The sequence below is a fragment of the Acomys russatus genome, chromosome 16, assembly GCF_903995435.1.
Source record: "Acomys russatus chromosome 16, mAcoRus1.1, whole genome shotgun sequence".
Taxonomy (NCBI): domain Eukaryota; kingdom Metazoa; phylum Chordata; class Mammalia; order Rodentia; family Muridae; genus Acomys; species Acomys russatus.
In genome coordinates this window covers 10915151-10930654 of record NC_067152.1, presented here as the reverse complement: position 1 = coordinate 10930654, position 15504 = coordinate 10915151, and the positions used below count along the sequence as shown (strand labels likewise).

At 44.7% G+C, this 15504-nt stretch overlaps 1 protein-coding gene across 2 annotated transcripts in view; it reads left to right on the top strand.

Annotated features, from left to right (window-relative positions):
* Positions 1 to 12145, top strand: part of Tada2a (transcriptional adaptor 2A) — a 39611-nt gene extending 27466 nt beyond the window's left edge. The window contains exons 8-14 of one of the 2 annotated variants that reach the window (XM_051158169.1): positions 152 to 195; positions 1874 to 1984; positions 4117 to 4188; positions 5747 to 5879; positions 6697 to 6740; positions 9568 to 9641; positions 11506 to 12145. In XM_051158169.1, coding sequence (XP_051014126.1) covers positions 152 to 195; positions 1874 to 1984; positions 4117 to 4188; positions 5747 to 5879; positions 6697 to 6740; positions 9568 to 9641; positions 11506 to 11691 — 664 coding nt within the window. In that variant the 3' untranslated portion in view covers positions 11692 to 12145. The remainder of the gene's footprint in view (positions 1 to 151; positions 196 to 1873; positions 1985 to 4116; positions 4189 to 5746; positions 5880 to 6696; positions 6741 to 9567; positions 9642 to 11505) is intronic. The other variant, XM_051158170.1, reaches the window with a different exon arrangement.
* The last annotated feature ends 3359 nt before the right edge of the window (positions 12146 to 15504 follow it).

Below are 15504 nucleotides of genomic sequence, written 5' to 3'. Positions count from 1 at the left end.
CCTAGAACTAGCTTTGTAGACCAGGCTGGTCTCAAGTGCAACAGAGATCCTCCTGCCTCTGTCTCCCAAGAGCTGGGACTAAAGGCATGCCCCACCATGCCCAGCTGAAATGTACTCTTAATACATAGATTATTGTGGTTTTTCATTCTAGGATTATAAGAGATCATGGATTAGTCAACCTTAGAAAGTTCCGATGTGAGTATGAACTGCCTTTTTTATTCTAAATTCTTCTAAAATTGTTAAGTAGTTTCAGATCACTGGAGGAGAGTTCATAATCCACATTGCACGCTAGCTAGCATCACCTGGAGAGATGGCTCAGCGGTTAAGAGCACTGACTGCTCTTCCAGAGGTCCTGAGTTCAATTCCCAGCAACCACATGGTGGCTCATAGCCATCTGTAATGTGATATGATGTGCACGGTATACATAATAAATAAACAAAAAATATTAAAAAAAAGATTTTTTAAAAAAATTCTGATGCAAGGGGCTAGAGAGATGGCTCAGCCATTAAGAGCACTGACTGTTCTTCCAAAGGTTCAATTCCCAGCAACCACATGGTGGCTCACAACCATCTATAATGTGATCTGATGCCTCTTCTGGCATACAGGTATATATGCAAGCAGAGTACAGTATATATAATAATAAATAAACAAATCTTTTCTTTTTAAAAATTCTGATGCCAGACTTGGGATGTAGCTCACTAGTAGAGGGCTACTATCTAGCATGTTTGAGAAGACATTGATCCCTTGCACAGAAACCAAAAGTGTTTGAGGCAGCTCTGATCCATAATGACAATAAAGAGCCATTCTTTTATCGCCAACAGCATTGCCTAAGTATTGTTACAGTAATTACAGCATGAACATTAATGGATCATTTTCTAGACAGTCATATTCGAAACTATGTTAATAAACACAACCTTGATCTTCAGGTTATAAAAACATTTTTTGTAGGGCTGGAGAGATGGCTCAGTAATTAAGAGTACCTGCTGCTCTTGCAGAGGACCAGAGTTTGGGTCCCAGGACCCACATGGTGGCTCACAACCATATACTTATTATTTCAGTTCCAGGGGATTTGATGCTCTCTTTTTACCTCTGTGAGCACACATGTAGTACACATACATACAGGCAGGCAGGGTACTTGCGCAATTTTTTTTTTTTTTTTTTTAAAGAAAAACCAATAAGCTGGGTACAGTGGTGGACACCTGTAATCCCAGCAGGCAGGCGGATCTCTGTGAGTTCAAGGACAGCCTGGTCTACAAAGCAAGTACAGGATAGACAAGGCTACACAGAGAAACCCTGTCTCAAAAAATAAAACAAAACAAAAATAAAACCCAGTAGAGGGCTTGGGAGTGTCTCAAAACTGAGATATGCACAGTTTTTCCAGGTTAGTTGAGACAAGGTTTTGCTGTTTGGCTGACTCAGAAGGCTGACTTAGAGAAGGATGGTCCTCCTGCCTCCACCTCAAGGACTTGGACCACAGGCTCGTGCCTCTACGCCCAGCTGATGCTTTCTTATGTCTTTGCTTTCTTGTAGTGATCCATACCAGAAGTTTTGGCCAGCATTGTGTGTGATAGCACAGGTTCTGCCGTTAATTCCCTTTTCTCTTGTGGCAGCAGTGCCTGGTCCCGTGTACTGGCATTAACAGTGCTTAGTAGAGAGGTGATCTCTGTGACAGCACATCCCTCTGTGACGTGCTGATGCTGTGGGTGTGATTAGTGACTTACATTCCCAACTGTCTGTTTGCATCCTGTCATGGGCAACTTAGTTGTGTGCGGTTAGGAAATGTCCTTGAATTTCACTTCTTGTTTTAAGAAATAATGCCACAAACTTAGCCACAAAATATTCTCTGTGACACATTGTGTTTCGTTTCTTCTAGTAATGGAACGGCGGTATCCCAAGGAGGTCCAAGACCTTTATGAAACAATGAGGCGGTTTGCAAGGATTGTGGGACCAGTGGAACATGACAAGTTCATTGAAAGCCATGCATGTAGGTGTTTTTTGGAACTCGTGTGTGTGTGTGTGTGTGTGTGTGTGTGTAAGGGAGAAAGGGGAGATTTAAAAGCTTAGTGAAGGGCAGGGGAAGAGTGCTTTTCCATAAACGTGAGGACCTGACTTTAGACCTCAGCACTTACATGAAGAGCTGGGTTTGGCCGCTAGTGCTTACAGGAGGTAGAGGCTGCGGTGTGGCTGGGGTTGCTGGCCAGTACCTAGCTCCAGGCTCAGTGAGAGACTGTCTCAAAAGAATAAGGTCCTTTGGCCTCTGTGGGCTTATGTACACCACATATACACACACTCACACACACATACATACATACACACTCATGCACACACCCCTACACACACAAACACACACAGCCCGACATATACATGCACACACTGCATACACACTTCTTATGCCCACACACCTCCCCAGACATACAGATACTCACACATCCACCACACAAACACAGACACACAGCTACAATCAAATAGGGAAAAGACTTAGTAAATTTACAAGTTAGTAGATAGCTTTTATTTGGAGGGATTTTTCTGTTGTTTTGTTTCTTTTTGTGTTTGTTTTAAAACAGGATTTTGCTGGGTCTGCAGCCTACAACTTTCTGAGTAGTCCAAGCTGGGCTCAGACTTGCAATCCTGCCTTCGTCTTTCTAGAACTTTATTATAGGCATGTGCCATCATGGGTAGCTGTTTTTACTACTTCTAGGACATGTCAGGTATATTGAGAAGCAAAGGGCACGGCACAGTGAGCCTGTGTCTGTGTGGCCTGTTTCAGTGGGTTTCAGCACGGTAGCCGTCCAGCGCCGTCTGAGTGCCCACTCCCTTCCCTCTTGCCCCTAAGCTGCCTGTTCTGCGGCCAAGGCCAATTCCAAACATCGTGTTGTTTTGCTTACAAATACTTCGGTATTAAAACTAGTTTTAAGTCATGGGGACAGGGTTGTTGACTCAGGGAAGTAGTCTTTCCATCTTCCTCTGGCCTCTGATGTTCCTGAGAGCATTCGTCCCAGTTATAATTGGATTTGCCACTCTAAGCAGGAAGGCTTAGGACTCTGAGGCTCCTGGACTGGGGCGTATTTCTATACTGTCTTCATGAGAGCTGTATATTTATTTGGCTCCTCAGCTTAGTGCTGGGAAGTTTTATGGTGAGTTGTTTTGATTTTCTAGAAAAGCTCTTTACCACTGCTCATTGTGCAAGTATTTCTTAGGAAGAATCACAGGCATTTGTCTGAGCCAGATTGATTGTCCTCAGGAAACACCTTGCTTGGTTGTCATTCTTTGTGTGGTTGGTATCGAGTGACTTATTCTTTACTTCCTGTCCTAGTTTACATCATTCCTGGCATATGTGTCACTACAGAGAACTACACCCCATGGGCGGCTTTTCCTTCACCCTGTGTTTGAAAAGCACCCAGGTTGGAATGTCCTATCACAGGATAACCCAGCAGTGTAGTCTGAGCTGTGTGCTCAGCAGCAGTGTTTGGTTTATGGAAAACGTAGTGCTCTTTGGTCCCTTTAGGAAAAAGCTAAAAAGAAACCAGTGCTTGAGCAAAGCCTTGTCCTTCCTGTGCAGCAGGGCCTCATCCAAAAGCAGACTGCATCAGACTTGAGCTGTTTGAGGAGAAATGCTAGCACAGTCGATGGAACTGGAACATTTACACTTTAAAAACTTTTTTGAGGTAGCGTTTCTCTGTGAAGCCTCGGCTGTCATAGAAGTCACTCTGTAGAACTGTACTAGAACTCACAAAGATCTGCCAGCCTCATCCTCCGGAGTGCTGGGATTAAAGGTGTGCACCACTACTGCCTGGCTGAAATATTATGCCATTAATTTTGTTAATAAATGAATCAAAAGCTGGGCGTGGTGGTGCACACCTTTAATCCCAGCACTTAGGAGGCAGAGGCATGCAGATCGATGTAAGTTCAAGGCCAGCCTGGTTTACAAAGTGAGTCCAGACCAGCTAATGCTACACAAACAAAGCCTGTCTCGGAAAAACAAAACAACAAAAAAAGATAACCTAAGATGCCGTCACCTGGCCTTCGCATATGGCAGAATCACTGAGATACATAACCACTTCCTGACATTGATTTGATTTTTTTCAATTTTTCTCCTTTGTTCTCCTGGGGAAACAGTGGAATTTGAACTTCGAAGAGAAATCAAGAGGCTCCAAGAATATAGGACAGCAGGCATTACCAATTTTTGTAGTAAGTATGCTTCTACTACCTAGAGTGTCAAAGTGCCTGTGACTTGCAACTACAAGAGGGAATCTCTGAAGTCCTGAAAACTTAAAAACAAACAAAAACATGTTCAGGTTCAGATTCGTTTTTAGACTTCCTAGTAAAGTTTCATCTGTTCAGCTCCTATAAACTATCATTGAATTATCAGGATAAAAATAAAGTTATAAAGGCCGGACGTGGTGGCGCACGCCTTTAATCCCAGCACTCGGGTGGCAGAGGCATTTGGATCACTGTGAGTTCAAGGCCAGCCTAGTATACACAGCGAGTCCAGGACAGCCAAGGCTACACAGAGAAACCCTGTCTCAAAAAACCAAAACCAAAAACAATAAAAAAAAAATAAAGTTATGGTACATAGCAAAGAAACACTGCTTTAGAATTGGGAGTCTGCTGTAGTTTAGGCGCTCTCTCTCTCTCTCTCTCTCTCTCTCTCTCTCTCACACACACACACACACACACACACACACACACACAGGAGTGATGTAGGGTAGGGTGTGTGATTCTTCTGTTCCAGTTTTTAACCTCAGCCTTTTAAGACTCACCACTCATGCACAGCCTAATCATTTTCATTTTCCAGGCTTCTGCTGGAGTAAGGTGCTCGCATCCAGTTAACTCAGGGCACGAGTCATAGCTGTATTAATAGCAGTAACTATCTGTCATTTAACATGTACGACGTCTGTGGGATGCATTTCCCCTTGAAGTCATTGGATATCATGACAAACGTGTGGGGTATCGTCACTTCAAGTTAATGAAGAAACCAGAGGTTAAAGAACAAGTTAGAAGAGCTAGGTCATAAGGAAAGGCTGTGACTAGGCAGCGCGAGGCTGAGGGCGGGGTGGCGACCATCAGTAGCAAATTGCTTACCACACTTGTGCAGGACGCTGCATTCTGACCTAATAACGTACAAACAAGCAAACAAAAGAGACTGGATCTGGCTTCTCTATTTACCAGTTCTTTGAGTCTCTTTAAGTTTTAGTTCTCCACATCTATTAGAATTATTGAAAGCCACTGGCGTGGTTTTCTGAAATTCATATAATCTTATTGATGTATAGAAGACACTAACTCTACTGTTGAGCCTCTGGGAAGCAGAGGAAAGTTGTAAAGAGGGCTTTCTGTTGTTGTACTGGGGTTGGTTTTGATGGAAGAATATATGTACTCATGTCCTTTAGTACTATGTAGCTGACTGTATTATGTAGTGGTATGGCACTCTCTAAGGGGGCTCAAAGCCCTGAGTCAGATGGAAAAAGTACAACAATAACCAAGGATGACATCCGAAGACATGACTTCCAAAGGCAAGAATACGAGTGACATTTATTTGTACCTTTGGCAGTTTTCTTTCACAAATGTCAACTCTAGAAAGGGAATAAAAATATTTTGTGTAAAGTGAGATTTCAGATGCAGACATGTACTTGGCTCCTGGGAAAACAGTTATGAAAACCTGAAGTGGCCAATGTTGGCTTAGCTCAGGTGGCAGGCCCTTTTGCTCTGTTATGGTGTCCTTGCAGTCACGTGTCTTCTACCCTTCCAGGCGCCAGGACATATGATCACCTGAAGAAGACGCGCGAGGAGGAGCGCCTTAAACGCACCATGCTCTCAGAGGTTCTCCAGTGCATCCAAGACAGCAGCGCGTGCCAGCAGTGGCTCCGCCGGCAAGCTGACATGTGCGCAGTTAGCCAGGGCTGGAGGGAGCACGCCGTTTGGCAGACTTTGGCCTTCTTGTGTATTTTTGGACACTTTTGTGGGTACTCTGGATAGAACAGTAGTAAGGATTTTTATCAATCCATCTAGAAACAATATAGAACTGGCAGGCTTAAGAAACATAACTGATCTTATGCACTTCTGTTCCTGTTTTTTGTTGTTGTTTGTTTTTGTTTTGGGGGGATTTTTGTTTTTGTTTTTTTCTTTTGTTGTTGTTGTTGTTTGTTTGTTTTGAGACAGGGTCTCTCTTTGTTAGCCTTGGCTGCTCTGGACTTGCTTTGTAGACCAGGCTGGCCTCAAACTCAGAGCAATCCACCTGCCTCTGCCTCCTGAATTCGAGTGCTGGGATTAAAGGCGTGCGCCACCACACCTGGCTCCTTTTCTTTTCTTTTTTTTTTTTTTTTTTTTTTTTTGAAGCTGGTTGTGATGGTGCACCCCTGTAATTCCAGTGCTCTGAAGGTGGAGGTAGGAGTGCTGTGAGTTCCAGACCAAGGAAGGGTACACAGTGACACCCTGTCCCAACCCCACTTCCACATGTCTCTGGTGTGGTTTTTGTTAAATTCTCCTACCTTATGAATGGCTTTAGTGATGTCCCCTGTTAAGAACCCTTAGCAAAGCTCAGCAAAGTTTTTCTCCTTGGAATACATCTTTCCTGTATAGTGAGATGTCCTGTAAAATACCGTGCAGTCCCACCATAGCTCTTCTTGGGTGACTGTGAGGGGCTTTAAGAATTGCCTTCCTTGATATAACCAAAGTTTAAATTTCTTCTCTTTGTTTTAGTGATTCTGGGCTGAGTCCTTCTGTTTTGATGGCTTCAAACTCAGGTAATGGTTTCTCAGCCTAATTGAAGAGGTTTTGTGGCTTGTTTTTGTTTTGTTTGTTTCCTTTTCAGCACTGGAGATTGAGCTCAGGGCGTCTCGCATACTGAGCTATTCCCCAGCTCAGAGCAAGTGTGGGCTGGGATGTCCACATTTCAAGGGGTGATAGGGCCACAGCTACCCTACTTTTGTGGAGTATGGTTCTTTGGTGGTGGACTGGTGCTGATCGGCTGTGCACGGCAGCATGCTTTTAGACCTCTTGGTCAGAGCAAGGCTCAGAATGGTGCTTCTTTTTACTGGCATTGACAGCCGGGACTCGGGTCGTATCTGTCAGCGTTGTAGTGTGCTTGGGAGGTGCTACATGAAGAGCTCTGGATTTGACTTGAGCCACGGCTCACCTGCCGGGAACTCAAGGATTTCTTGTAAGGTAGAGACTTAGGGAATTTCTGCATCTGAGCTTTACCTCTTTTGAATTTGTCTTATTTTGGGATTAGGTGACGAGCAAGATTAAACCAGGGCATTTGGTGGTTCTTGGTGACTGTTGTCTGTGACTAAATATTTGGAGAGATACTGGCTGTGAAGTTCCTGAGCCAAGATAATGGTCCTGCCCCATATGACAGTGTTTCTTCTAATCTGAACATCCAGGCCACTCCACTCTAACAAGCCTAGTGTGACCCAGTTGCTAGGTCACCATTCTCTGTAACAATAAACCTTTGAAATTCTCACTGTAACACCCGCTATGATGGCACGCAGCTGTAATCCTAGTACTGGGAGGCCAAGTCAGGAAGATGGAGAGTTTGGGTCTAACCTGGGCTACATAGTGAGACTTTGTCTCAAACAGAACAAAGTCTCTATAGTGTAAAAGTGCTCAGGTTTAGGCACTTGGTGGATACTTGTTTTTCCTTTGTTTCAAGTAATTCATTTTTATTTAAAGATTTGTTTATTTTATGTGTGTGGCCCAAGTTATATGTGTGTACACATGTACACATGTGCCTACTGAGGCCAGAAGAGGGCACTGGGTCCTCTGGGACTGGAGTTACAGACAGTTGTAAGTTGTTTGATTGAGTGCTGGAAACTGAACCTGGGTTCTTTGTAAGAACACCAAGTGCTCTTAACCCCTGAGCTATGTCTCCGCCCCCTCAAGTAATTATTTGATACTTGAGAGAGCAGAGACCCTTTTAAGGAGTCACCAAGATAGTGGAATCCAGGTTTATTTCTGCCCCACCCCCACCCTGTGCTAAATACAGATTTAATACAATTAAAAGATTTAATTCTTGCTAATTAAAATCACTGTATAGCTTTGGTTTCTGTATCTTTAATGGGCACTCACCATTTCTTCCTAGGCTAGCATTAGCCTGCCTGCCTGCCTGCCTGCCTTCACTCCTTCCCCATGGGCTAATGTTGAGATTCCTTGCTCCCCTTTGTGCTCTGAGTTGCTCTTCAGGCAGTAAAAGGCTGGGAGCCCAGCACTCTGGATTGTAGCCTAGCCTTAGGAGACTTGAGGTAGCGCATGATTTTATCTCCATTTCTGAGCATTTGGGGAAAGCTCTCACTTGGCCCCTTCTGTGTCCCTGAGAATCAGGCTTTCCCCTGAACAGTTTAAGTAGTTCCTTCTTCCTTCTGCCCCACTGCAGCGGCAGCCCTCACACCCCTCACTCACTCTGCCCGTCCCACCAAGCAGATGTTCAGAGTAAAGCCAGGGCAGGTGACATGGCTCAGAAGGTCAGGGTGCTTGCTATGGTGGCAGTGCTGGCAACCTGCGGTCCATCCCTGGAACCCTGAGAAAACTGGAAGGCTAGGAAGGAGGAGGGAAGTAACACCACACAGTTGTCCTCTGTCATATCAGTGGGCTGGGCACCACCCACACTTAACAATTGTCACCAATGTCATACAGCAAAGGAAAAACTCTTGTGCATTAACCTTTACATACTGGTCTGGCCTGGCAAGCCCACTGCTGCCTCCCATTTGGGTTTCTTTCTCAGACATGGAGTTGATGTTGGTCTCTGTAACTTTTTATATTCATATAGCAAATACGGCATTTAGCTTGTTGTCCCAGTGTAGACCTTCCAGTTAAGCATCACTTCTTTTCAAAGAAAAATAAACAAACGAACAGCAGGGCCTTTGGTGGCCTGCCCCTGCCTTTGATCTGAAGTATATAGTACTTGCTTAATTACCATGCTGCCTTGTCCTGCTGGGGAGCAGTGACAAGAGAGACTCTCTGTCCTGCAGGATTCCTATTTCCACTCTCCAGCTGTCAAGGCAGATAGGATTTAGCCTTTCTAAACTGGATGAACATCTGGTGACAGAGTCTAGCGTCTCCTCTCTGGGAGAAACAGGTGATAACTCCACTGTGCTGAGTGGTTACTGATATGAGGGATGTTATTTTTATTTTCAAATGAATGTTGGGGTGACTTTTCTATTGCTATGATAAGACCCCTTGACCAAGACAACTTATTAGAGAATTCATGTGGGCTGTGGTTGCACCATCCAGAACAAAGGCACGGCAGCAGGAACAGCTGAGGGCAGTCATCTTGAGCTGGAGTCAGGAGGCAGAGTACATGCTGGGAATGGCAGGAGGCTTGGAGACCTCAGAGCACCCACCCACCTCCCTCCCCACCCCGTGACACATCTATGACAAGGCCACGCCTCCTAGTCCTTCACAAACAATCCCACCAACTGGGGACCAAGCATTTAAATATCAGTCTGTGGGGGCTGTTCTCATTCAAACCACTAGAGTGACCAAGGAGCTAGCTAAACCAGCCGAAGGGAGTGAGTTGAGTTTTCTATTTTACACCTCTGTGAGATGTTTATTGTTTTGTGTCTGTGTCCATAGGAAGACGAAGTGCTCCACCCTTGAACCTCACCGGCCTCCCTGGTACAGAGAAACTCAATGAAAAAGAAAAGGAGGTAATAAAAGAGAGGGGAGCTGGGGGGAAGGAAGTCAGGCCGATTGATTCATTGAGTTGTCATTCAAATCCCTTACAATGTCAAACCTACTTCACTGCCTTGTCTAACGTGCTCAGCTCTGGTCTGAGAAGTCTAGGAGAATTCCTTTCATCTCACGGCTACGTTTCAGAAGGTCATGCAGCAATGTCCGTTAAATAATAGTGATAGCTGTCATTTATTGAGCATTTAATGTGGCAGACACTCCACTAAACCCTTAATGTAAGTGAAACTTTGTATAGACCCTAAATAGTAGCTTTTACATGAAAATAGGACTTTCCTATTAGAATAGCGGCTTTGAGAAGTTCTGCATTTACTCCAGCAATGTAATCATGTCTTAAAATGTTCTTGTAATTGTCTCCATAGTATCTTTATAAGCATAAGGAAAATTAGTTCAGTGTCCTATATAGTTGCACGTTAGTTTTACTTTTGAGACAGGCTCTCGCTATGTAACACTGACTGGCCTGGAACTAAGTCCTTATGTAGTGTTGCTGGCCTCAGATTCAACCAAGATTGGCCTGCCCCACCTCCTAGGTGCACTCACACACACAAACACACCTATAACACATTAATTTTTATCTTAAAAAGAACCGGGACTTTCCTTATCATTGTAATCACTAAATTGTCCCTATATTGCTTTTGTCTGTTTCTAGCACTTAAATCTACACAGGTGTGGTATGTATCTTTATTTTTAGCACTTGAAAGTTTAAGACAGAGGAGCCTTTAACATCAGCCGAGGCCATACAGCTGCCTTTGAACTCACTAGATAGCCTGGGCCTGTCTCAAAAACCAAACCAAACCAAACAAACAAACAAATGTAACAAAAAGAGGTGCCCATGTCTTGCTTCTTTGTGGTTCCTAGTGTCTGTCTCCCCATCTGCTGGTCCATAGCATCTGTTTATGTAGAAAGTCACTGTGTAGGGACCCATATTAGTCTTATTTTATCCATCAGGACTAAACATTTCTTTTTGGGGTAAAAAGAAGTACGTGTTAAAGTCACAGGCCACTTTCTCAGTGTTTGTGTGTGGAATAGTCTGGAATTTCAGGCGTCTTTTCACTGCTTACCCATATCATGGTGACTTAGCTGCTCCTTGCTGGGTAATGGCAGGTGAACTGAACCTAATCTACTCTCTGCATTTGCAGTACAGGTGACCTCCTCCCCATGGTAGGAGACAATAAAAGGAGAGGCTACTTTCTCTTGCCAATACCAACGATGTGTTTTACACTCATGAATCCCGGCACCTGCAGCACTACCACCCCCTATGCCCTGCAGTGCCTCAGTGTCATTTCCCTGACTAGTGTCAGAATTGCACTGGGTGTCCACCCCAGGCATTTAATACTCAACTCGTGGAAAAGCCTGGCAGCTCCCTGGGCATGTGCATTTGTTCCCTAACTGAACTAGACCCTTGAGACAGCCTTCACTTGCTGAAGACTCTCTTGGCATCACACCTGCCTTTTTCTTCCTGAGTGTCTGTCTCTAGAGAAGAGAGGAAGTGGAATGTGGTCCAGCCACTCGACAGCTCCCATAAATAGTTGGAGATTGATGTCACTTTTTAAATACATTTTATTTTGGGTATATGGGGGAAGACGTGTGCTATGGTATGTGGAGGTCATTTGTGGAAGACAATTTGAAGAAGTTGATTTTCTCTTTTCAGCATGTGGGTCCCAGGGATCAAACTTGGGTTGTCAGTCTTGGTGGCAAATGCCTTTACCTTTACCTCCTGGGCCATCTCTTACCCACCCCCACTTGTTTTGGGGTTGCTTACCTGCTGGATTAAATTCTGAAAATGACAGGTACTAATGTTTCTTAAATTGGTGTGTCTTACAGCTCTGTCAGGTGGTGAGATTGGTACCTGGGGCCTATCTGGAATATAAGTCTGCCCTGTTGAATGAGTGTAACAAGCAAGGAGGCTTGAGACTGGCACAAGCAAGAGCACTCATCAAGATAGACGTGAACAAAACCCGGAAAATCTATGACTTCCTCATCCGAGAAGGGTACATTACTAAGGCCTGAGTCTGGTTGGCAACACAAGCCAGAGCTGTGGAGCGTGGTGAATCATAGGACAGTGTACACATTCTGGAGACTTGTGTTTGAGTTGGGTTCTTCCTGTGAAATGAAGGAAAGACACTGGGAATCTATATGTGCTAATCTCTCTCTTCTCTGCCCTGCTGTACGGCGCTCCTGTTGGGGGCATAGTGCTGTCGAGTGCGCACTCACCAAGTTACTATTAAACAGGAGTGGGCATTCATTCCTCCTGTAACTCAGACAGGAACCACAGTACCTCACATCATGGCTTTGGTAGAAACAGAAGGAAAGGAAACAGGCCACAACGTTTCACCCCAGAGTCCAGCTCAGATCCTTGTACTTGAGAGTGAAGTTCGTTGACTCCTTCCCATTTTGCAGGCAGATTTTAAATGATGAAAGTTTTTAGAGCACAGGAAAGCTATTTCTTCCAAGGAAATTTTTTAATGCTATCTTAGTTTATGAAGTGAAGAGGTGGGACTCTCCCCCGTGATGGTCTGTCTGAACTTCATTTTAACTGTGATGTCTGGCTTTGTACTTTGCAGTCTGGCTGTCTGATGTGCAGTCGGCTCTTGAGGAGGTGGCACCGGATATAAAATGTCTCTGTTATTTTTAGAATTAATGGATTAAAATGTTTTGCTATTTAATTTGTGGGTGTGTCAGATATTCTGGTAACTAAAGCACACTTGGGTTGTTGGATGCCAGCCTCAACAAGCTGCACTGTCTCTGCTTACACGTGTGTCCTGTGTCCTGGTCTCACCTTGTTACTGTGGGTTTCCCAGGATACCAGGCCCACGAGGATGGAGATGATGCAACTAACCCAGCGTTGCTTCGATTGAGACCTGAACCTTAATTTCCCAGTGGTGAAAGGCTAGCCTGCAATAAAAGCTGCTTCTCAAACACAAGGAAAGCCTCTTTGTGTGAGACTCACAGGCTGTGAGGTTGAGTGGTTATGCCACATCTGAACTGTGGTCCTCAAGCCACCCAGTCATGGCTAGCTCATGTCTGTTGTAAGCAAACTTACAGGTAGGTATAACTTTCAGGACCTGCACAAATCACCCCCAGCAGCTAATTCTTTTGCTCCTTTAGCATTCAAACATCCAGTTGGGATGTGCTTTGTTAGAAGTACACATTCAGACTTGTAACTGATGGAAATGTGTATGTAAGTTGCTAATAGGTATCCAGAGAGCAAGAAATTAGTATTTAAAATTTGTGGGGGAAGGGCCATGGCCATGTCACGTGGGTATGTGTGGAAGTCAGAGGACAACACACTGGTGTCCGTTTTTTTCTCCCACTCTGGGTTCTGAGGATCAAACTCAGGCCTGCAGGCTTATGCAAAAAGCACATTTGCCCACTAAAGGTCTGGCTGGCTGGAGAAAAGCCTGGATGTGAGAGTAGCCGAACAACCTCCTTTCCTTAAAAAGGACAACTTTATGTCTTATTGGTAATTTTGTTTGTTTTGGTTTTCTCTCTCTTTCTTTTTTGGAAGGGAGAGAACATGAAGTTGGGTGGATAGGATCTAGGGCAGTTGGAGGAGGAGAAATAATGATCAAGATATATGGGGAAAATTAAATTTAAAAAAATAGGACAACTTGTAGAAATGGTTTCCTTTCTTTTTTTTTTTTTTTTTTTTTTAAGATTTATTTATTATTTATACAGTATTCTGTCCATACATGTGCCTGCCCACCTGAAGAAGGCACCAGATCTCATTACAGGTGATTGTGAGCCACCATGTGGATGCTGGGAATTGAACTCAGGACCTTCGGAAGAGCAAATAGTGCTCCTAACTTCTGAGCCATCTCTCCAACCCCTGGTTTCCTTTCTTTAGTAGTCATTTTTAGAAAATGCTTTTTCCTGGGCGTGGTAGCACACACCTGTAATCCTAGCACTTGGGAGGCAGAGGCAGGCGGAGCTCTGATTTCAAGGTCAGCCTGGTCTACAAAGTGAGTCCAAGACAGCCAAGACTACACAGAAAAATCCTGTCTCAAAAAAAAGGCATTTTATTACCACCATTAATCCCATCAACCATGGTTGGTTATAAACAGATTCCACTCTGCTGTGAAAGGTTGGAGTACAGTAGATGTGTTTGGTGATGTTTGCTGTAGCGTGGAGAGTTCATCTTAGATTAAGGGAAGCTGCCTGGGAGAAGAGGGCTTTTGACGCAGAGATGAAAGTCTAAAAGGAGGGGGAAATGGCAGATGGAAGTGGGGAACTGTTCTAGACACAGAGGAGGATGGTGTGTAGGCGGCAGTGGGCGTGGGGAAAATGGCCAAGAGAGCTGGCTAGGACCCAAGGGGCAGCTGTGGTAGGACAGACTGAAACCTGAGAAGCAGTTGCATGCTGGAGAGCGCTTGGGAACTAACAGACATGGTAATTTCTCAAAGGCCTAGCCTTATTTTGAGTAAGGACTTGTTTGGGGGAAGGGGAGTTGATATTTTTTGCTTTTCATCTCGAGACATGGTCTTACTGTGTAACCAAGCTGGTCTCGAACTTGTAATCCTTCTACCTCAGTGTCTCAGGCGCTAGGATTATAGGTATGTGCCTCCGTGCCCATGTCTAGTGACGGTTTTTCCCAAGGAACTGGAAATTGAATGGGCCATGCTCTTGCCTGGCAAGGTCCCTTGACAGGAGTCACTGCATCGCTATCTTCCGCGTTTATTTATTTTCTTAAACACTGAATTTGATATGACTGTCCTAATTTCCATCTATGTTCTGAACACCTGTGCTACCAGCAAGAGGCCTCTCACTAACATTGCATGCTTCAGCCAGGAGTGGTGGCACACGCCGTTAGTCCCAGCACTCGAGAGGCAGGGGCAGGCGGATCACTGTGAGTTCGAGGCCAGCCTGGTCTACAAAGTGAGTCTAGGACAGCCAAGGCTACACAGAGAGAACCTGTCTCAAAAAACCAAAGAAACAAAAACAATGCATGCTTCTCTGCATCCACGTAGGGTTGGCTGAAAGCGAGCTACACTTATCAGGGGTTGCTTCTGTCCCTGATCAGTTCTGACTTCACTCTTCTGCTTCCCAAGTAGTGGGAACACAGCTGTGATCCACGGCACCTGCTCATCCATCTGGTTTAAAGGATGCCTTTGGGAATACACAAAAAACAGCCCTACAACTTGTGATGTGCTCTTTATGCTCTTGGCTCTTTATGCTTCAACTGCTAATCTGTACCTGCTCTTCTTCCTGTTGTACTCAGCCACAGGTAGACAGCCTCTACTAGATCACCCCACCCACTGTTTCGGATACAACAGTGCCCTGTATGTTTGTGGCCTAGCCAAGGCGTTTTGTTTCGTTAAGTTGGGCGCTAGCCCTTTGAACTGTTAAGGAAAGCGAACAGATCTTAGCTGAAGCAGGGTCCCAGCAGCCTGCATAGTCCCAGTCATGCGGACAATAGAACTTGGTTGGGGAATGAGAGACAAGAGTGAAGAGCAGGCTGCGGGCAGTGACACCTGTAATCTAGCACCCAGGAGGCAGAGGCAGGAGGATTGCTGCCTTTGAGGCCATCTTGGTTTTCATAGCCAGTTTCCCTATCTAAAGGTAGGGGAGCTCTTCTTGTTTGTTGTCCTGGCTTCCAGTGTTTGCGATGTTCAGTGGTAGAAGTGTACTGACAGCCCATTGAGTTCACTGACCAGGCACTCGGGTCAGTGACAGGTATTTGCAGGAAAGAGGGATGTTTTCCATCTGACATTAAAATATTAAATTCCCTTCCTCATGGTGAGTTTGTTTCTTTCTTTCTTTCTTTCTTTCTTTCTTTCTTTCTTTTGTTCTGTTTTTTGTTTTCTCGTGACAGGGTTTCTCTGT